General features: G+C 41.6%; 1 protein-coding gene across 3 annotated transcripts; it reads left to right on the top strand.

Moving 5' to 3' along the window:
• The first annotated feature begins 48 nt into the window (after positions 1-48).
• On the top strand, positions 49-22,264 carry TPST1 (tyrosylprotein sulfotransferase 1). 3 transcript variants are annotated; one of them, XR_015807999.1, is made up of 7 exons: positions 62-293; positions 6,360-7,286; positions 11,979-12,177; positions 18,985-19,035; positions 19,837-19,891; positions 20,722-20,769; positions 21,719-22,264. XR_015807999.1 is itself a non-coding variant. In XM_088177211.1 (6 exons), exons 2-5 carry the CDS (start codon positions 6,445-6,447, stop codon positions 20,737-20,739), a joined length of 1,110 nt encoding a protein of 369 aa, XP_088033337.1. In that variant the 5' UTR covers positions 49-293; positions 6,360-6,444; the 3' UTR covers positions 20,740-20,769; positions 21,719-22,264. The 3 variants fall into 3 exon arrangements, 1 of the variants encoding a protein (XP_088033337.1); XR_015807998.1 differs by having other exon boundaries at positions 19,837-19,910; XM_088177211.1 differs by lacking the exon at positions 19,837-19,891 and having other exon boundaries at positions 49-293.
• The last annotated feature ends 265 nt before the right edge of the window (positions 22,265-22,529 follow it).

Genomic DNA, 22,529 nt, shown 5'->3' with positions numbered 1-22,529 from the left:
GCGGCTGCCCAATGACGGCTCGCGACACATCGAGGCCCGCGACCAATCAGGGCGTGGTTGTGATTTCCATGGCAGCCGCAGCCGCGCGGCTGAGGGGAGGTGGCGGTGGCGGCGCGGCCGCTCCCGGTGCCGCTCCCGTCGCTCGTCCCGTTCCCGGTGCCTCTCCCGCTCCTCATTCCGCTCCTGCCCACTGCGATGGTGCCCGCTGGGAGCCGCGGCGGCGGAGGGGCGGCCGTGCTGCTGCTGCGCGGCTCCAGCCGGGCACGGCGGCACCAGCAGCAGCAGCAGTGCAGGTGAGGGGCCGCGCCCGCCGCGCACCTGAGGCGGGCCCGGGGCGGATCCGCGGCCGCCGCTCTCCGTGCCCCGCCCGGGCCCTGCCGTGCTCAGGGTGGGACCCGCGGCCTGGGGCGGTGGCAGGAGCGGCTCGGTCCCCGCGGGGCTGTGCCGGGCCGGGCAGGGCCGGGCAGTCCCGCAGTGCAGCCGGGGATGCGCGGAGGGGCGGCCGAGCCCAGCCCGGTTATTCCCAAAGTTTCCCTGCGGGCGGGAGAAGTCGCGGCCGGGGCTCCCGGCGCTCCCGGTGCCTTTGTTCGGTGTCGCTGGGGCAGGAGCGCTGGGGTTGTACCGGCAGGTATGGAATGGCTCGGCTGGGAAGCGAGCTAACATCTCCTTCCACACCTTCCCTCCACCAGGTTATTCCAAGCCCCATCGGTTTTATAGTTGTACAGTTTTACGGTTCTACAGCAGTGATTTAATGTGTCGCTTAGCTGAAGTGGGTTTGCCGCCGACGTTGCCATTTGCATTTGTTTTTGTGGATGTGCCGTGCTAACGTTTGTGAATCTGGATGGTTTTTTCTGTTTTTAAGGGGTTTGATTCTCCGCAGTAGCTCAGTGTGTAACAGAGTGCTGAAATCCCTCTGAGGAGCACACTGAGAAATGCAGGAGCTCGTCTGCTCTCAGTGTGACATTTTTTCTCTCTTTTTCTCTTCTTTCTTCTTTTATGTATAACTTAAGAGAGCTCGAAGCCTCTGTGCGTCGCCAGTAAAATTCCTTTTGTTGAGTTGTTTTCCAGCAGGAACTGTAGAACTTAACAAATGCTGTTTGTTCTTGCATAACCAGGAGCATGTTGGTAACACCTTTTTGACCATTCTCTATGCCAATCCTGGTAATTAGCTGTATATATTATAGATGTAAGTAGAGCAGAATGGATAAAGATATTTCCTTTCATTTGAAGCAGAACTTTTTAATTATGTGGTTTTTAAAGTCGTCTTAGAGGCCTTAAATGTTGAAAAACTTAAAAAGGTTGGATTTTGAGTGCTTGGGTAACAAAATGGAAATACAGAAGTATAAGCAGTTGTTTTTTTTTTTTTTTTACTCTTTGTAATGTGGTTGTAATAGAAATCATGGAATGATTACATAGTTGTGTGTTGCATTCCCTGATATGGAAGCTTCAGATTCAGCAGCCTGTGCCAAAGAAAGTTAATTTGGTGTTTTAACTTTTTCGAGGCTTTAGATTAAAAAAAAAAAAAACAGCCAAAAAAAGGTAGGTTCAAGGAATGCAGATGTGTGACCAACATTTCTATGGTCCTTTCAGTGTGAACTGTAGGGGAGAGTTGTTCTCACATCTGCATTCCCTGATATTAATCCTGTCCAACTTTGTTCTGTCTTTCTAGGATTCTTGGCTGTCTTTCATTCCAGATGTTTTCATGCCAGGTGATTGACTCCTTATTTCTTTGTGGAAGTGAATAAAAATTGCTCCTTCTATTTTATCATCTTTTTTTTTTTTTTTTTTACTTTAGGATTAATGGGAGGAGAAATCTGGGGCAAACAGCTGCAGGGCTTGAAGGCTATGAGGGCTTAAATAGCTAAAGATGGACTTGCAACTCAAGACTTCTTGATTTTTATTTTTAGCTTTGAGTTTTTTTGCTTGGGATTTGCTTCCTTGTGCAGATTCTGATCTGTGAATTGTGGGAACACAGATCCAGTTTTGGGGAAATCATTAAAGTGGTTGTGCAGAGGGATAAAAATGCTTCCTGAACACTCCAGCTCAGTTGGGAGCAGTGTGCTAAATGAGGCAGTGAGGGTTTGGCTGGCTGTGCCTGTGGTGCTGTGGGGATATTTCAGTGCTGTTCCCTGGTGTTGTGCTCTGCCATTATCGTGTGCAATCATCTGTGGTGAACACACACAAACAACCACAGTCAAACAGCTCCTTGAAGGAAAACTTTTGTGGGATTCCTTCCCTAAACTTTCATTTAGGGATGCTGAAAGAGCTTAGGAGAGAAGTTCCTCTAAGAACTCTTCAGTTTTTATATGGGTATTGTTTTGAGGGTGATTCTTGAGAATTCCCAGTATCTGCTGCCTTTCCAGTATTTAAAGAGAGAAAAAGCAAAAGGTGTAGGAAGAGGCAGGGAAGAAACTGATAGAGTTGACATCAACTTTTTCAAGTCCTAACAGCATTTTCATTTCTCCTCCTCCAGGAGAGTGATGATGGCTAACAGCACTTTGGGATATTTTTCCATTCAGTTTAGCCACTGTAAAATGGATTTCCTTTGTAGTTTTGGGTGTAGTAGTCAGGCTGTGCAGCAGAATCTTCTGTTTCTGGAGGATATATTTTGGACTCTGCTCCATAAAGCCTTGGGAAGGGAGAGGGTGTTGTCATAGCCCCAAAGAATCAGGGATTGAGTAGATCTCCTGGAGAGGAAAAGGAATAATGAGAACCTGGTAGGAGGACATGAGGGGAAAGACAACTTTCAATGGTATGAACTCTTCCCCTGCTTCTCTCTTGCTCCTACTTTTTGGCACAAAAAGCTCCTTTTTTGGTTTGGTTTTTTTTTTTTTTTTTTGAGGATCCTCATGTCCTGTTGACACAGAGCTGAGTGTGACCTTTCCTCCCAGCAAAGTTCTCCAGAAGAGTTGAGCTCAAACTGTGGCCCTTTACATTTTTCAGAGCTTTAGATTTAAACCAACCCATCAGAGAAGCCTCAGTTCAAGGGAATGCAAATGTGTGGAAACATTTCTGTAGTTCCTGCAGTGGGAACTGTGAGAGGAAGTTGTTCACTGCACTTGGAACAAATCAAGAACAAAACAAATCCCATAAAATCTAAGCTGTGCTCTTCCTAGAAGGAGATCTCATGGTCAGAATCTGAGCCAGGAGTTCAGGCCATGGAAGCAGAGGACAAGTTAATCACTGAGAAATGCTTTCTGTATATTTGGGGTTGTGTTTTATTTTGGGATGGATGATGCCACTGTCACTGCCCTCTCAGTTTAGCTCTGGAAAAGCTCTGGTTGAACAGGAGAAGGGAGGTGCTCCCTTGGCAGCCTCCACAGTGAAAGGCTGAGGATTCCTGGTTACTGCCTGGGAATGGAGCATCTTCTTATTCCTCTGGCAAGGAATGTTTGAAACACCAACAAACCCCAAACTGCTCGAGCATAAAATACAAAGAGATGACTTGCCTCTTGACTAAGCTAAAAATTTTCAACATTTTTTGGATGAACTTGAGGAAAAGGGTCTTGACCTGGAGCGTGGAGGGGGAGGGCAGGAGAAGGGAACAAAGCAGGGCAGTGAGTTTTGCTGTGCTAACATCATCTGGGGCTGACTCATAGGCCTGACTTTTCTGGGCAGAAAATTCACTTACAGACAGTTCTGCTTGGCTGCACTGTCTCGTGATGGAACTTGTAGATCCTAATTCTTTTTTTTTTTTTTTTTTTTTTTTTTTTAAGTTCCACATAAGTTTTTCAGGGAATTCTTTTTATCCTGGCACTTGAAACTTGCTGCCAAAGGCCTCTCTACCATTCTAGTCTTCTACAACTTCCTCAGCTCGTGTTTTGTGAGGGGTTGTGTTTGTTTGGGTGATTGTGGGGTTCGTTTTGGGATATTTTTAATTAAAGCTGTCTGTGCTTGTAAGGTGAGTGACACTTTGCTCTTCTCAGGTAAAAACCCCACAACATTTGGAAGCTCAGAGGGCTTGCTGATTGCCCTGCTATGATTTTGAAACGCTGTCAGTTTAATTGCTGTTAACAGCAGAGCAATAATCACTTTTATAATCCTTCAGGCTGACAGATGTGCTCCAGAGCACTTACTCATGGGGAGGAGGGGAAGGTGGGGTTTGTTTGTAGAAGGGCAGCAACTTCCATATGTCATCCTTATCCCAAAGAGCTTTCCTTGCAACTTCAGGCACAAAAGGGAGTTTGCTGCCTTGGAGAATAAATTAATTTTGTGAGAGGAGCTGTTGCTGATTGCTCCTCTCTGGCTTTCCTGGCACACAAAGCCTGGTCTTTATGGCAGTGCATGTTCCAGGTAAAAAACCAGGGCAGAAGCTTGTAGGACAGTTAAATCCTCATTCTTTATGGCATTGCAGCCTTTGGCAACTTTAAACTTCCCAAAATGAAATGAAAATGTTTGTGGCTGATTGATGTGGGGTTTTATCACATGGGTGGATTTTGGGAGTGAGGTGAGTCAGTGCTCACAAAAATTTAGGAAACCTCCTCACAGTCTGCAGCATCAATTGGAATTCACAGCTGGAATTGTGTCCACAGGGAGTCATCACTTGCTTCACCCAAGGTGTGAATTAAAGATTTCAGCCTTCAATCACCAGCTTTCCTCCAATGCTGACAGTTCTTCAGCTTTGTTGTTAAAGCTGGGTTTATTTTATTTTGGTTGAAGAGATAATCTAATATAAATCTTCAAATCTGATCTTGATATGCTTTTCTCCAATGTTCTCCTACCTAACTTTTGCATTTGGGGAATCTTCAAGGAGTAGGGTTTAGTTTGGAAGATGAAGGTTTTTGTGGAGGATTTTTTTTCCCTTCCTGAGGAAATTAGTTTTGTGGAATTTACTCAAACTGAGTAATGGTAGGGATTGTAGGAAGTGTAAATATTTGTAGGGCTTGTGTGCTCTGTGCTGAAATGCTGTTTCACTTGTATTGACTCTCTTCTCCAGTGGGTACTGTGTCTAAAGAATTTTAAAATATTCTGTAGTATTTGTTACTTTTAAGCAGAACAGTTTCCCCTTCCCTAATTTCAAGTTAGGTCTGCGTGCTGAATCTTTCAGAAGAGAAACTTTGAATTTTGGTGCTATGGAAATATGAGCAGCATGATTTATTTTCCTTTCTTTTTGAGCACTGTTCAGATGACCTCCACTTAAATTTCTGGGAATTTGAGGTTTGGTTTTTTGTTTGTTTTTTTTTTAATGTTCAGATATTTAAGGTCCAGTTAAAGCAAGGAGAGGTACATGAGTAGAAAAATACTTGTCACAGGGAATGAATTGTTCCTGTGAGTGGTGTTCTGGCCAGAGAGTGTTGGCCACTTCACAGGAAAAGGGAATTAATCTTTGAGTTATATTTGAGTTTAATTTTGGTAACAGAGACTAAAGCTGAACTTTGAGTGGAGTATTGTGACAGCTGTTGATTGGAATAAGCTTTGTTAATGTGGAGGGCAAAACCTTCTCTTGGATGCCCTGCCAGATAAAACCACTGCTGTGACAGATTCCTGCAGGAGGAATTCCCTCCTTTCCCCCACTGCTGAGTGGGAAAAACTCTGTCCTGTGGCTCCACAGGGCTGGAATGAGCGATTTCTGAGTTAAATCTGGATGTTAGGAGGAGAAGGTTAAGTGGATAATGCTTTGGAGAGGAACAGGGAGCAGGAGAAGGATCCACTCGGGGCCGTGTCCTGCAGTGCTGACAGAGATGGAAAAGCCTGCAGGAAGCCAGTCACGTCAAATGAGCTTGGAGCTCCTCCCAATTAAAAGCATCTGTGATTCCAAGTGCTCAGTGAACTGAGCACTCAACAGGCAGCTCTTCCTTAAAAATTCCAGTAGAGTCCTCATTTCACTGGAGTTTTGGGAAGAGGAGTCAGGTTTTTTGGGAAGAGGAGTCAGGTTTCAGCCCACCTGATCTGCAAACCCAAAGCAGGTGAACTACAGAGCACAGGTAAATGTCTCTATATGGACTGTTAGAAATGGGAAATATAAAGATACAGGTGGAGTCATCCAGCAGCAGAATAAAGATTTATCTAAGCTATAATCCTCTGATATTCTCTATAAAACATGGCATGTTCTTATTCCTTCTTGGCAATGGAATTCAACAGGAAGATTTTGAAGCTATTTTCTGTCTAAAAGTTTTGTTCAGACTTTTATGTGGGTCTAGGATTCATCTAATTTTTTTTAAATTTTCATCTGTAGCAATGAAAGAATAATGCAATTTGATGAAATGAAAAGAAACAATAAGAAATAATGAAAGAAATAATGCTTTTATTTTCGTGTTTCAGACTTGATCTTGTCTCATCTCTTGCGAAAGTAATTTCTGTGTTGATTTATTGTAAAAAAATTCTAATTTTATGTAATTTTTTTTTTCTCCTCTCTCCAGGCCTTAATTAATTTGGGATTAGGATTCCCATGGCACGTGAGCTAGAGGATCATTTGGAGTAGGAGGTGTCTTTGTGCTGCCCAAGATGGTGGGGAAGCTGAAGCAGAACCTGCTGCTGGCGTGCCTGGCCATCAGCTCGGTGACCGTCTTCTACCTGGGCCAGCACGCCATGGAGTGCCACCACCGCATGGAGGAGCGCAGCCAGCCCCCACGAGGGGACAGCGCCAGGGCCACCGCGCTGGGGACAGTCCCCAGTGCCAACAGAAGCCTGCCCTACAGCAAGGACATGCCCCTGATCTTCATCGGCGGCGTGCCCCGCAGCGGCACCACGCTGATGCGCGCCATGCTGGACGCGCACCCCGACGTGCGCTGCGGGGAGGAGACCAGGGTGATCCCCAGGATCCTGGCTGTCAAACAGATGTGGGCCAGGTCCAGCAAGGAAAAAATCCGCCTGGACGAGGCCGGGGTCACGGATGAGGTGCTGGATTCGGCCATGCAGGCTTTTCTGCTGGAGATCATCGTCAAGCACGGCGAGCCCGCTCCCTACCTGTGTAACAAGGATCCCTTCGCTTTGAAATCCCTGACTTACCTGGCCAGGATTTTCCCCAACGCCAAATTCCTGCTGATGGTGAGGGATGGCCGTGCCTCTGTGCATTCCATGATCTCCAGGAAAGTCACCATAGCTGGCTTTGACCTGAACAGCTACAGGGACTGCCTGACCAAGTGGAACCGGGCCATAGAAACCATGTACAACCAGTGCATGGAGGTTGGCTTCCAGAGGTGCATGCTGGTGCACTATGAGCAGCTCGTGCTGCACCCTGAGAGGTGGATGAGGACTCTGCTCAAGTTCCTGCACATCCCGTGGAACCAGGCAGTGCTGCACCATGAGGAGATGATTGGCAAAGCAGGGGGGGTTTCTCTTTCCAAGTGAGTATGAGCCTTCATCCTTCACCTTGTGCTGTTCTAAAATTGTGCATTTTGTACCTAAAACTCCCATCTCCCTTGGGCAGCTGAGTTATGATGCATCTTGAAAATAAGTCATTGCTAATTAATAATTTGCAATCTCAGATTGGTTATGTGTGTAATGTGAACAAACCTGTAATGGTCAAGGCTAATTTGAATTTGAATATCTGATATCAGCTTTGCTTTTCTCTGTGCCCCAAAATAAACCTGAGCTGTTTTATCTGGACTGGTGTTAGCCATCCTAGCCAGGTCACCCATTTGATTTCAGCAACAATATTGGTGTCAGTACAAGAATGGCCTTGGAGCTGAGTTTGCCAAGAACATCCTCTTCCAGGAAACTGGAGAAACTGCTCCAAGAGAATAGAAAGCAGAGTTGGCAGCTTTTCTCCTGGCATGTGCTCCCAAAAGGACAAGCATTTTGATGAAAATTAACCTTGTTGTAAGCAAATCTTTCACTATTCTGTTGGGCCATCTGTGCACCTGATTCAGCTGCTTTCAGAATCCAAAATGCAGCTCTGCTCAGAAAAACTAGATGGGTGTTGTTAAAAGAAAATCTGATTTATTCTCTGGTTAAACTACTCAGGTTTCTTTGCCACTGTTCACAGCTGGGTGCATTCTGTGAAATGGAGATATTCTTTGAAATACAGAAGCTATTTCATCTTTACACTGAGAGAGAAAAATGTCAATTTTTTGACACTCCTCCTATTTTTGAATCCACCAGATTAATTTTTAAAATACTGAATAAGAAGCCCTATTCCAGCAGCAAGGCCTGCCCAGTTAAATTACTCAGCTCCTGGATTTGGAATATTCAGCACTGGCCAAGTGCTTCTGAGTGAGAGGCACCTTGCACAGCAAGCACACACAGAATGTTACAGAGTAATTCTGTTTATTTAAAGGGCATTTGATTTAAAACCAGCATAAAATGATAATCAGTGATTACAAAGAGAACTGAAGAGTCAGGTAACAACTGGAGCTTTCACATCTCCATTCCCACTGAAGGAACAGCCCCACTCTGTTCCCAGGCTTATCAGGAAGGGATCTCATCCCTTTTTTTGGCAGTGGTGTTGGACAGCAGATTGAAAATGTGGAAATGCTCACCTGAAGCAGGGCACTGTGATGCCTCCCTGCAGGCTGATCCACGTGGGAATTTTTTTTCCCTAATTCCTGGGGTCTGTTGCTGCTTCAGCAGCACCTGAGTGGAGGTAACTTTATTTTTACTGAGATAAATGGCTGGCTGCCAAGCTTTAAGTGTCTTGTAAAAAAAAAAATCACTGTGTATAATTCCATTTCTAGTAAAATATTACTGCCTTACAACTCCCAGATTGGTGTTTTTAAAAATTAATGGACCTTTATACTGGAAAACTCAATAACCTTACTGAATTCTTGCTAATATTTCTTATTAAATCTGGTGGAATGGGGTGTGAGGAGTTAAGATAAAAATTAAGAAAATGGATTGTTCAAAGTCAAATGTGGCATCGTGTTTATTTTTTTTAAACGTTCACATTTTATACAAATGAGTGTGGACATGTTTCTGTGACCCTCAATTGTGGTCCCAGAGTTCTTTATGTTTTTATTATCTCTCAGGAGAAGATCTGGGAAGCAATTTCTAGTTTCAGGAGGCTCTGGCAATGGTGGAAAAAGAGAAGTGGGTGTTGTGTCTGGGGTGGGTTTATCTAATCAAATACCCTTGCAGTAGGTGCTGAAATTTGGTTTTCAGTTGCAGGATTTGATAATGATTTCAGTGACTCAGGCTTTCAAGGGCTGCAGAAAACCCAGTGAATATCAAAACCTTAAAAATGCCTGTGTTGTGTTTTTATGGGATTCCAGTTGAAGTTGTGCAGGGAGAGCTTGAGATTTCCCACTTTGATGCCCTTGTTCCAGTTCAGACCTGCTGGGTTTGGCATTCCCAGCTGGGATATTGTCAAATCTTCTGGAGCAATCAGAGCCCCCTCCTTGAATCATCTGAATTCCTCCAGATCTTGCAGGCCCAGCCTTCACATTTATGCTGCTGCCCCAGGTCCAGCCTAAGATGCCTGGAGGTGTTTTAATTGTTGGAGATATTTTTTTTTTTTAAAAGAAATCCAACAAGTTTTTTATCATCTTGAGATATTTAAAAACTTCTGAGAAAGAGATAAGAGTATCACCAAAAGATCTTTATAACATTGCTATTACCTGCTAATAAATGCTTAGAATTTCTTTCTCACCTCTTATTTGGATTTTTATGCAGGAACACTGCAAGGGCTGGAGGGATGTGCAGTGCAGGATTTGCAGGAGTGTGAATTTCTGTGGTTTGAAGTCCCTGCCAGCGTGGCTGTTGAAGGAATGCATGATGGACTCCCTGCTCTGACCAGGATTGTTAATTGAGCTCTGGCATTTGCCTCAGTGAAAGCAGCTGAGCTGACCACTCATGTAAAGAAATGTCAGGCCCTCTAGAGCAATTTTTATTGGGTTTATTATAGAAATAGCTGTCCAGGCAGAATTATTTCAGAATTTACTATATTTAGTACATAGCTCTCATTTGATTCTGGTACAGATGCAGAATTATTTGGGGTTAGTCCTGTGTGCTTCCAGCTGCTCCCAAAGCTGAAACTCTTCCTAGAGCTGGAATCACTGCCCTATAATCAATTTTCCCAATTTTTTTTCTGTTTGGATTTTAACATTTTTCTTTCCTCATGTCTCCAATCTGTCTTCCCTCACAGTCCTCAGAAGTTCTTTATCTGAGGAATCTTTCCCACAAATTATTTTATTTTCCTTCCCAGAAATTGTTTTATTTTCCTTCCCACTTTAATTGAGAGGACAGAGAAGGATTTAACCAGACCAAATGTGCAGCAGTGGATTTTTTATCAGTGCTTGGGAGCAGTAAATGTAGCCCCTGCTATCAATCACCAGGAAATGTTTCATGCTGAAGGTATTGTTAGCAAAGACTGAAATGACAGAGGGACAAAACACACATTTAAAATTGGATATCAGGGTGAGGAATCCATCTGTGACAAATTTAGGCTCCAATTGATCTATACACCCATTTTTGGGGGGTCCAGCAAGCTCCTAGCCAGGCTCATTACCTCCTTCTCCCAGTATCAACCTGATTTTTAAATGCTCAAATCAATTTGCAGTTTTGGTGAAGAGGTTTTAGGTTTGTCTGGCTGTGTCTGAGCACCATAAATCTTATTTTTGCAAACAAACACCTCGTGATAATTTTTTCCTGAGTGTCCCAACCCACCTCCTGTTGTGGTGCTTTGGCCTCTGCGTCGCTGCTTTGAACTTCTGAGTCTCAATTTTTAGCAGCTCTTTTCTTGCTAATTTAATGTGGAGTCAGATGCTCATCTTCTAATTAGAAAGATCACAAAAAAAAACAATGCCTAAACTTTTTAATTTTCCATCCAAACTTGTGAGCTCAGTCCAACAACCCTCAGAAGGCTGAATTTAGTCACAATTCCCTGGGCCCAAAATGCCCTCCTGAGATGCTGCCTTTGCTTTGAGTGTCTGGTCGTGGTTGAAGAGGATAAAGCTGAAAATTCTGGGGTTGTTTTTGAGGTTTTTTTTTTTGTTTGTTTGTCAGATCCTTTTCAGCCTCCATAAAACACCAATCTTGCCCTGCTTGCCAAGGCAGCTTCCTTAGGACCATTTCCCTGTCTGCTTTGTTCTTTGTTGATTGTATTTAAATTATTTCACCTTACTGCCCTTCCAGCATTGGGTGACTGATTTCCTTCCTCGGCCCTGGGAGGATTTTAGCTCTGATGAGGAGTAAAAAAAGAGGAACCAGGTGAACTCTGGTGACTGGTGTGAGGCAGGCAGAAATATTCCTTTTATATAAAAGGAATATATAAATGTTCAATAATGTCTTTCTGAGGTCACAAAAAAAGTTTTAAATTATTTAGAGTAAAAACTCAGGGAATTTTCAATCACTCAGCTTGAATTCTGTTCCAGAAATAAGCACAATAAAGAAGTTGTGTGTCTTGCAATCATAAAGACAGAACAAAGCAGTGCCAGATTTCCTCCCTGGAAAAAGAAAACACAACAAAAAAACTCCACAAAAGTAGAGCAAAAATGAAAATTACATTAGGACTGCTGCTTAAATGAACAAGAAATCAATGATTTTCTAAACATGACACTGATTGTGCACTTGCCTTTCAGATCTCTGTAAAGATCAATCAATCAAAGGAATGTTTATAAAAAATATTTCTGTGGTTTGTAGCTTTCTGTCATCTCAGGTCTCTCTTTTATGAAACAAGTTTTTTTAAAGAACCTCAGAATGGTTGTGACAAAATAACACATGGATTGGAATTGAGAATACAACTTCTAATACATCCTAGACAATTAAACAGTAAATGTGGGAAAACATTGATATGTGGCTGTGGGTTTATTTTTCACTTAACAGCTCTTGGGCTTTCTCTGCTGCTTTCATGGAATAAAGAAGTTATTTCAGCACAGTGTGAGAGCCTAAACAAGGCAGCATCTGCAAATATTGTGAAAATTATTCTCATTAAAACTTCACTTCCCATCAACTCTGTAGAAAACATGAAATTTTAAAGAGGGAAAGAAGAAGAATGGGAGGGAAAAAAAGCCCACACAAACAAAACAAGCTGAAGGTCTTAATGCTATTGAAGAATAATTGGTTGGAATGGAAATTAATTTTTTTTTTTTTTCCTTCCCCAGGGTTGAAAGATCCACTGACCAAGTGATCAAGCCAGTGAACGTGGAGGCCCTGTCCAAGTGGGTTGGGAAGATCCCAGCTGATGTCCTGCAGGACATGCCAGTGATTGCCCCCATGCTGGCCAAGCTGGGCTATGACCCCTATGCCAACCCCCCCAACTATGGGAAGCCAGATCAGAAAGTGGTGGAAAACACAAGGAGGGTAAGGCCTGGGTGTGCTCAGTTATGGACTGGGGGGGTTGGAGCTCCAGAGCAGGAGCCTTGTGTTTGGGTGGGGATTTGAGATCTGTTTCTGAGACTTTTTGTTACTTCCCAATGTGTTTTCTTTGGGGGCAAAATGAAAGAATTCTTTGGGGTCTTGAGCTGTTGTGCTCCTTGGTGTGTGGAGCTGAACCTCTTGAGAGCTGCCCAGAAAGTTGGGGGATTGGTTAACAATGGGAAAACCTTTCTTGTCTGCATTTTGCTTGATGGATGAGCTCAGTTTTTATATATGAGAGTTGGCAGAAGCTCTGTCACAAAATTGCACCCCAAATAATTGGGAGAGTTTGAAAAATGACCCATAGAAAACAGCCCAGGATGATCAAAATGTCTGATTTTCCAATTCTTTGTAGGACAACCCAAAGATGGAGAAAGGTCTGGTGCTGATTAACCTAAACTTAAGGATTTGAGTCTGAATTTAATGTTGTTGGAATTTGAGTAGTTGGGCTATAGTGTTGTTTATCCCTGGAGGTATCCATTGAAAAACTCATTACCATTGTTGGAAATAGAATTAATAACTCTGCTTCTGTTCTTTTGGGCATGTATAGTTTATTAAAAGAAGGTGACTCTTGCTGCTGCAGCAGAGTAATCAGGGAAAAAAAATTGAATTAAACAATTTAAAAAGGACTGTGTTTCTCCAGCATTCTGATCCTGAAAAAACTGCTTGGAATACTGATGGGATGGATAGGAGTGAAAAAGGAATTGAGGTTTGTGAAGTCTCTGAACACTTCTGCATTATTTCTTTTTAGAAAAAATGTCATTAGTCATTAATCAGTGTGTTAAAGTCTGCCAGGTTGATTGTTATAATTTATAGCTGATAGCTCAGCATGGAAGAATTAACCCACCCTTTTTAGTTACAATTTATAAGTTCCCTGTTTTAAAAGGCTCTCAAACAAATGAACTTTTCTGCACTCAGTTAAAAGAAGTGTTCAATACTAGAAATTGCAAATTGTGTTGGTTGTGTCTCACTGAGAAAATTGCCACAAGTTTTTCCAGCCTGCTGACCTTTCTGAGTGTGGGGCAAGCTCAGGCCAAGGTGTCAAAATTGTCTGGATTTCTGTCTCTTCTTCAAATGGATTTGATTTCAAAATACAAGAGAGGAATTCAGGTAATAAACAAAGCCAGGAGCAGCTCTGTAAAGCAATGAAAACCTGATTTCAAAGGCTGAGGGTTTACTGAGGTTTTTTCCAAGTTTGCTTTGAAGGATAATTTGTTTGTTTACTGATTCTAAGAGCAGCTGTTAAAAACTGAAGCTGATCTAAATATTGCAGACATATGGAGCACTCATTAATATTTTGGCTGCTATTTCAATTTAATAGCTTTACTTACAGCCCAGACAGCATTTTCATTTTGTTGGTTTTTGTATTACCCAGTATATATTTTTCCAGTCAAAATTCCATTTGCAGGTGTGGTTTGTACAGGTAAAACGAGGGAGGTGTTCTGAATGAATGCTAAAAGCAAGAGAGTTCATCTTCAAAACTTAGAATATTTCTTTAAAAATAGAGCAACATAAAGATTTCAAACTCCTTCAGCCTCTGATGTGTGAGTTTGGCCCACCAGGGACAGCTCTTGTGGGGTTTCCTTTCTCCTCCAGGAACCTGTGCTAATTTATTCCTTGCTGCTGCAGCCTGGAGAAGAAAGCATTTATTTAAAAGGATAAAATAAATAAATCGAGGTTTTTTCCAGCCTTTTGGAGCTGGCACTTGGCAAGTTAATTCTGTTCCTGTGTACTCTGAGCTGGTGAATTTGTAAATCACTGCAGCATTTCTTTTGCTCTTGCTTTCTTTCAATTTCTTCACCTGGGATAGCCTTTCACAGAGTTTTGTACTGGATATCTGGAATATGGATGAAGCTGGCCAAAGAAAATCTTTCCAGAATTGCTTTTCAGTGCATAGTAAGAATATCTGGATCTTGTTTGTAGCCATTTATTGACTCATTTTGTGTTTGGAAGCAGCTCTCTTATATTTATATTTATATTTGTGGTCTCCAAGATTTATAAGTGAACACAGAACTTGAATTGTATTCATTGAAAACAGATAAAGTTCAGACTTCTACAGCTGGGTAAAATCTGTCTGTTCTTGGAAAAGACCACAAATTGCACTAAACAGTGAAAATAATGCTCAGCAATTTAAAGCTGCTGCTCATAATCGTGAAAGTGAGAACCAGCAGTGTAAAAGTTCCTAAAACAGGGGCTGGTACTGGAGAGAAATGGAAAGAGATGGCTGGTGTGGTATAAAATATCAGTTTTCCTCAGCTTTCTGAGCACTCAAGTGCTGTTCTTTTTTCCTCTTTTCTCCTTTTCTGTCCCCTGCTGGTGACTTCCATATGTACAGCTTAAATATATATATATATTTTTTTTTATTCAGTCTGGAGACAAAATGATGATTTTCTCCAGCTAAAGGACAGTGCTAAAATTAGAAATACTATCTCCTTGTAGGTAATGCAAGAGAAGCAATGCTCCCTGCTAAATTTGGATTTTTCACTTGCCTGTTACCTGTGTAAGACACCAAAATGCTGAGCTTTGTTTTCTGAGCTCCTGCAGCACAGCACAAAAATAACAAAAAGCAGCCTGGGTTTGTACTGTGACATCTCTGCTTTGGTTTGAGGCTCTAACAGAGCACGAAGGGAACTTCATCTCTTCTTGTGTTGCTGTCCCAGTGCTGTGTTAGGGAATAAAACCTCTCTGGCAGGGTCTGCACAGGGTGAGTTCAACAGACTTTGCTGCTGTTTTCCCTAACACAGGCATGAATTTGTCTGTTTTCTGTTCAGCCTGACTATTTTACCTTTTCTGACAGTTTCTCTTGTCTCAGTTTAGGAGTGCAGAGCAGAGAGCAGGGTCTGGCCAGGGTTGTGCTGTTCAGGTCTCTGCATGTGACCTCTCCAAGCAGGGGGACTTTGCCTTCCCTGCATCTCTTGTGGTTTTCTTGTCATTCTGTTGCTGATCTGTTAATTTATCACTGCAAGGGTTCCTCCATTATAGATACATAATTACTTGTTGTTCCTCCCTGGAGTTTTAACAATTCTACATCCTGAGCAGAAAGGAAATCAACATCCTGAAGTAAAAGAAGTTTTCATCTGCAAGTTCTGCAGAAAATGCAAATGATTAAGCTGTGTGTGAGCTGGTAGCCCAGTCTCTGTGGGGTGAAATGCAAAAGTGCTTCACTCCTCATTAGAGCAATGTGTGATATGTCCTTAGCAGTACTGTGAGATTGTGTAAAAGTGAATTTCTGCAGTTTGTCAGAACCCAGCAGAGGAGGAAAGAGCAGCTCCCAGCTGCAGAGCTCTGCTCCTGCCCAGGAGAAGCTGCATTGTTGTTATGGTTGGCACAGGGGTTTCCTCTCCCATCTGTAATGAATTACATCAGATTTTCTTTGGCACATCCTTCCCACTAAATAAATTTGTATGCTTGGAACACACGCTGCAGTAAATTCTTGTAACTTCTTCATGGAGTTGTGCTCCCTGTCCTGGAGAGATCCAGAGGTGGAAGTTACAAATTCCAGGGAAGGAGCTGTGTTTTTCACCAGGACTCTTCAAATACAGTGGTTCTTCTCCTGACAGCCCTGAGCTGTTCTCCAGCTCTGGGTTATGTTCAGCTGAAGGCAACATGTAGGGATAAAACCAGAATTTACTCACTCCAGTCTCATGCCTGGTTTGAATTGTGAGGAGCCATCTCCTGTTCAGAGTCAAAACATCCATGCCAAGCAGGATTTCAGGAGTTTGTCTTTGAGATTTTAAGGGCAGGAACAATCTCTGGTAAAGGTAAAAGGTGTATTTATCCTAAGGGATGAGGGTAATTGTGCTGTCAGAGGAGTTTGAATGCCCAGCTGCTCAGGGCCCTGCATCTCCATTTTCACTGATTGACCTGATCATAAAGGCATTTGGCTTTGTGGGCATTTTCTCTGATATTTAAAACAAAAATTTGGGGGTTATTCCATCTTTCTTGTGACCACAACAGCACAGACTTTCTCAGTGTCCTCTAAATTTGTTTAATATTCCCTTTAGTGGGTGTATCTTCCAACATGTGGATTCCCAGCTGCATAGTTTCTCTCCAGAGGTGCTGCTATCTCACTTTTACAACAAAAACAAAACCCCAAACCCCTTAACTCTGCATAAATATGATTAATAATGCATAAAGAGAGTTATTACCAAGCAAAATGCAAAGTGAGGAGTGGTTGAAGGTGCCTTTTGGCAGGCACTGCTGGGCCTGTGTAAGATCCTGCTCTGTCTTGTCCCTCCTGGGTAAACATTTACAGCTCACATGGCCCTTCCTTGGCAGGTCCAGCAGAGGTGAAGAATTGTGTAAACCTTTAAAGCTGCCTTCAAAATTCAGGAAAATCTGAAAGATGGAGGCACCTCCATGTGCTGTGGAGTGGTTCTGGAAAGGGGCTCAGCTCTGGTTTTGCCAGTATTCTTTATTTCTTTTTTTTTTTTTCTCTTACAATTAAACACCAGCAGCCTTATGCTCTGCAACTTGGGTGTTTTAAAGTTTACCAAGCCCAAGCACACTTGGTTGCAGGATGACTTTTACACAAAAAAAACCCCATTATTTTTGTGTACTGGAACTGACCAATTATAATGGGACTCTTTCCAAAGCAGACAGGAAAGTGGGTGAAAAGAAATGTTTTAATTTTCTATAAAAAAGAACTATAGCTCACACTTCTGATCTAAAATTCTCCCTGTGTGTTTAAAGGGTTTTTTTCAGGCAACTGGATGTGAAATTTATTTTCTGATCTCTTTTTGAGAATAAATATCCACTCAGTTTGGCTATAAGAATGTGTTTTGGTTTTTTAATAGAGCAGCTTGACTACTGCCAACACTGAACAACAAACTGACACAGGCTTCAGATCCCCCTCTTCTGGAATTCCTTTTGGACTTGCAAAATAATTCCCTTAGAAATAGTAAACCCCATTTCTTCTCAATTTTACTGAATTCTTGCTTAGACTGGAAATAATTCCAATATCCTGTTTCTGTCTCTCTAATGCCACTGTGGGTGATGTGTTTTACACTCACAGATTGCTCAGAGAAGAATCTGGAATCTGAAGCATGTTTCATTTCCTTGGCTGCACATGGAGTCATTGTTTGTTAGAATTTCTGGATTGTTGTTCATCTCTGAGTTTTGATTCAAAAGGGACCATTTATGTTTTTGGAGCTACTTTAAACCAGTTTTTATGCAGTCTCCTCCTGACAAAACCAGCCCTTAGGTAATGTCAGTTCTGAACCAAAATTTGTGTGTTAAACCTAATCTTGGACCTGTCACTGCTTAGAGTTGCTTTGGTAAATTGTGCTGTGTAAAATGCTGATATTTTCATGTGAATATAATATAAAATACCTTCAAAAGTTTTGTTTTCCAGTGACAGTAATATTGTTGATTTTGGCTGTCTGCTGTTAGATATTTATTAGGAGTAAATGCTGTTCCTGCAAAGGTGAAGTTTTTAGAGCAGACACAAATCTAGATGTGTAATACAAAAATTAGACTGAGTTATAATTACAGGAGAAGGATTCTGGAGAGACAGCCTTGGCTTTGGTCCTTCTGGTTCTGAATCAGTCACAAAGTGCTGTCACCATCAGGATTCATTGTTTTTAAGAATTCCCAGAAAAGGTGAAGGTTCCTCTCTGTTCCTTCCAACATCAGCGCCACCTAAGACAAAATCCTGTTTTTTCTTGTGACCCTTTCTGAGGTTATTCTGTACCATTTTTGCTGTGACAATGTTGTTTTGTAACTTCCATTCCTGTTCTCCTGCACACAGCCTGCATTTTAAGGGTTTGAATAAAAACAGAAAATGAGAAATCCTCTCCTTGATTTATAAATATTTATAGTGGAGCAAGGCTCCAATAGCCACACATGGATTTCTGCCCAGGGAAATTTCCTTCATGTTCCCATGGGAATGGCAGTGGCCCCTGGCTGAGTGCAGATGAGAGCTGTTCCTCTTTTATCTGAACCATGGCATATCAGAGTGGCACCGTGTGTGTGTGGACTCATTCCTGCTCTCAGTGCAAACTGCTGCTTTGGATGCCAGGGATGGGCTGGGGTGGGAATCCAATCCCAAACCAAGATCTGCTGGGCAGGAAATTCAGAGCTGATTCAGCTGCAGAACATGGACAAGCTGAGCATGGCTTTGTGTTCTGGTCATCTGCACATGGGGGAGCAGAGAAAATGGAAATAAACATCCCCTGACTTCCTGGAGCTCCTTCCTTTGACACAAACCAGCTCAGAGAGGCTTTGGAGGAGCCCCACTTCCATTTCATGGCTTCAGGGAATTTTTCTGAATGGGTTTGGGGGAGCCCCACTTCCATTTCATGGCTTCAGGGAATTTTTCTGAGCGGGTTTGGAGGAGCCCCATTTCAATTTTGTGGCTTTATGGATTTTTTCCAAATAGGTTTGTGCCCTTTTTTAATTTTTATTTTGAAGTTATTACAGTAGACCACAGTCATGACATTGGGATGATCAGTCTTTATACTTCAGGATGGTAAAACTCTTCAAGTACACTTCTGTTTTGGGGGGAAAAAATAGAGCAGAATACGTTTTCTTGCCCTTTAGAATGTTTATTCTCTGAAGGAAGGAGCTTTTAAAATTATCCTCCAGAGAGAAGACAGTATGTTGCCAAAATATTTAATGTTTTAGCATTAATGGATGCTAACAACACAAAAAAAGCCTTATTTTCTTTTTTTTTCTCTCCCTTAACAAGCTCTTCAGCATTTCAAACAATAGTGAATGAGGGTTTTGAGTAGTATCATTTTTTGTTTGTTCCAGGTCTATAAAGGTGAATTTCAGCTTCCTGACTTCCTCAAAGAAGTGCCACAGGTACAGTATTGAATTAATTTCCTTTTTATGAATGTAACAGCAAATGTTATCAAACAGCTTTTATAAACCACTCATGAGCTTGATTTTCTGATTGATGGCAAGATTTGCTGATTATCCATGAGGTGGAATCTTGAGCTCAGCATCCCAAACCTCTCCTGAATCCACGTGTAACTCCAGACTTGAGTGGTGTTTGGCAGCCTGAGCTGCCTGAATATTGCTGTGAAATGGAAGGAAAAATTGAGCCTCTTTTCTGGACCAAACTCAAAGTTTGTTACTTGTAGAAGAGCTTTATCTTTTGTTATCTTGGTTTAAAGCGAGTCTAGTCCAGAGGGCAGAGTTCTAAGTACTGAGAGACTTGAAAAATAAATAGAGATGTTATCAAAATGAACAAACCCAGCCATGGATGGGGTGGTGTTGATTGAATAGTCAAGTGTCTTATGGAACTTCATGTTTTACTGAAAATTCACAATTTGGTACCCCCCAAGGGACCTGCAAAAAATGAAAATAAAAACCCTTATTGTGAAGCTCTCAAACTGTAGGGTCTTGTGGATATCACAGAATTTTAAAATCCCAGAATGGTTTGGGTTGAAGGGACCTTAAAATCCATTTTTTTCCACCCCTGTCGTGGGTAAGGACACCTTCCACTATCCCAGGTTGCTCCAAGCCCTGTCCAACCTGGCCTTGGGATGGGACAGGTTCAAAATACCCAGGAATCTACCACAGACAAAACATTTTGACTTCTCCATTTGTTCAAATAAAAATGATTTGATTAAAAAGGAAAACTGATTTCTTTTGTTCCAGCCAAAGAAGACAGTAGAAAGGAAGTCTCGTGGCAAGATAAAATGACCATGGATCAGTGAAGTGGCATAGCTGTAGTGTGTGTCTCATGTTTGCACACAATAACCCTGCTGTGGTCACCAAATCTTTCTTTGTGTGATCTCTAACGTGGGCTTGGCTTTTTCCTGCCTGTTTGCCTGCTTGGATCACTCAGTGCTCCTGCTTTGCTCAGCTCTGGACAAACATCCCAGCCCTGTTGCTGCCAGCACTGTCCTTGTCACCGAGTGTCTGCTCCGTGTGTGCTGCTGCATTCCCAGGAGCCTGCTGGGGTCACTCCCGGGCTTTCCATATGGGATTGCAGGAGTAGGGTGTGCCTTGACAGGAGGGGGAATATTGCTGAGGAGGATTGATGGAGATCCTTCAGAACAGAGCACACTGTGTATGGATGGTGTGCTAGCCAAAAAATCCTTCATTTGGAATAAATCCTGCCTTAAATCCTGCCTTAAATCCTTGTTTGCATACAGTATCAGTTAAATTATGCTGTTTGTGGTTTTCATTATCCTGGCATACCCAGAAGAACCTGATAAATTCCTTCTTTAGGATAGGATAGGGAGGTTCCTGCTAAATTCCAGGAAGTGGATTTATGCAATTAGCTTGGTTTAAATACAGAATTTACCAAAATCTGGGCAGATTTATCCCTAGCAAAGGAAGACCATCTAAAAGACAGAAATATGCACCGTGGAGGAGTAAAAGAATATTCCTTAAACCATAAAAACTTGATCAGATTGATGCTGAGAGTGTTCTCCTTTAACTAAACAGCTCAAAGGTTTGGAGAACAGACATTGGTAATGATATTTTTGTCTTCCACTGTAAAATAGCTCATTTAATTTTTTTCTCTTTTTTTGACAGACTGAACCTATGGAATAGAAGAGAAAATGGACATTTCTTGCACAGAAGGTAATAAAAGAGTGTTGCAGTTCTGCTCATTTGTTGCTGTTAATTTAAGATGATTTTTGTTTAACTTCTGTAACTTCATGGGTAAGATAAACATGAAGATGTGTTTTTTAAAGGAAACTGCTCAAGATGAGCTGGTTTGTAATATTTAACATCTCATAGCCAGTATTTTTAAAAAGCTGCACTTTAGTCACTGAATAAACAGTGACAAAATTTTGCAGGGGGTTGAGTAAATTCCATGGCCAGTTAAGGAACGAGTGATGCAAGATTTCCTGTGTTAATCCAGGATTTTTACTTGTCAGCCCTGCTATCAGATGTTCTGGCCTGACAACAAAAGATTGCAAAATTTAAATCCAGTTTAAAAATAGCCCAAAGCAATATGCCCTACAGATATCCTCAAAATAGATCCTTACATGGCCATAAATATAAACACCCTAAATTAGAGCCAAAAGCACTGCTCTGTATAGAAATATGGATCTAAAAATTTCCCAGAGATGAATTACAGGCCTTGCCTGTGAGATCAATAGAGAAACCATCATCTTTTCACACAGTCAATTTAAAATGACTAAAGCATCAACCTCATTTTGCCACTTAGCTCTGCAAAATGGATTTCAACCTGCAATATTTCTGTCTAAAGCTGCTGCCCAGTTTCTGAGAAAACAAACTGGGAACTTCCCAGCATAACTTCCCACTGGGTCACCAGGGTTTGGGTTGAAGTGGAAAATCAATATAATTTTTTTTTTTTGCACTATGTTCCAAGCAGTCTCTGTAATATTAGATAAAGCAGCCACGTTCCTTACAGGAATGGGATTTTCCACCTGCTCAGACAGCAGTGGCTGCTCTTAATTCTGCATTATTTGTAATTCCAAAACGTTGTCCAGGATAAAAAGCTGAATATTCCCAGAAAAGCTCCAACATAACTTTATTTCTTTTTTTTTTTTTTTTTTTTTAGAAGATCAACTGCTGCCTTTTCCATGGGAATGATCCCTGTCCCCCTGGGATCAGAGGTGTGCTGCTCATGGCCTGCTCTCTTCAGAATGTTCTCTCCTGTTTCTTTCATTCTGGTTTTGTTCCAAATTTTGCTGTTGTGAGCGCATGTAAACCTGTTAAAAAACAAACAAACAAACAAAAAAAAAGACCCAAAAAACACTGATGTTAATGTAGAACTGCATTACATTCGCACAACTATTTTTTTAAGGTTTTAAAAAAATGCAAAAGCAATGCCTGAAATTGCTTCTCTGTTTTAATTACAGGGCTCCATCTTCACAGATTTTTTTTTGTTTCTTGTAGCAGTTTGATTTTAAATGTACGAAGCTTTCAAGAGTGGTCTGTGCTTGTCCTGAAAGATTTTTGGTGAAACAGTTGTTTGTTTTATTCATATGTGGAAAATGTTAAATATCTTTTATTTAAAAAAAAAAAAACTTGATAAATTACATGTACAATTACAATTCAATGATCTTTTGTATTTTATTTTTCAAAATAAATGCTTTAAATGTGATTTTTTTTTTTATTTATTTCTTAATGAATGGTTTTGCTTCCACCTTAAGATTTAAATAATTCAAGATGTGTTAGTTATAATTCAAATATTGATTTGAGGGAAGATATGATCTCATATCCTGGGTTTGGATCTTATTTAAGGTTTGCAATGTAATGCTTTTAAGAGCTGGGTGGTGATGAAATAGTAAATTGGAGTGTCCCACTGGGAGGTACAACGTGCGATTTGTTTACTGCAGGAAGAAGTTGGTAATTTTTAGACTCTTGAA

This window comes from Sturnus vulgaris, chromosome 21, assembly GCF_052056855.1.
Source record: "Sturnus vulgaris isolate bStuVul1 chromosome 21, bStuVul1.hap1, whole genome shotgun sequence".
NCBI lineage: Eukaryota > Metazoa > Chordata > Aves > Passeriformes > Sturnidae > Sturnus > Sturnus vulgaris.
Note: the sequence above shows the minus strand (reverse complement) of the source record. Positions and strands in the feature narration are given on the sequence as shown.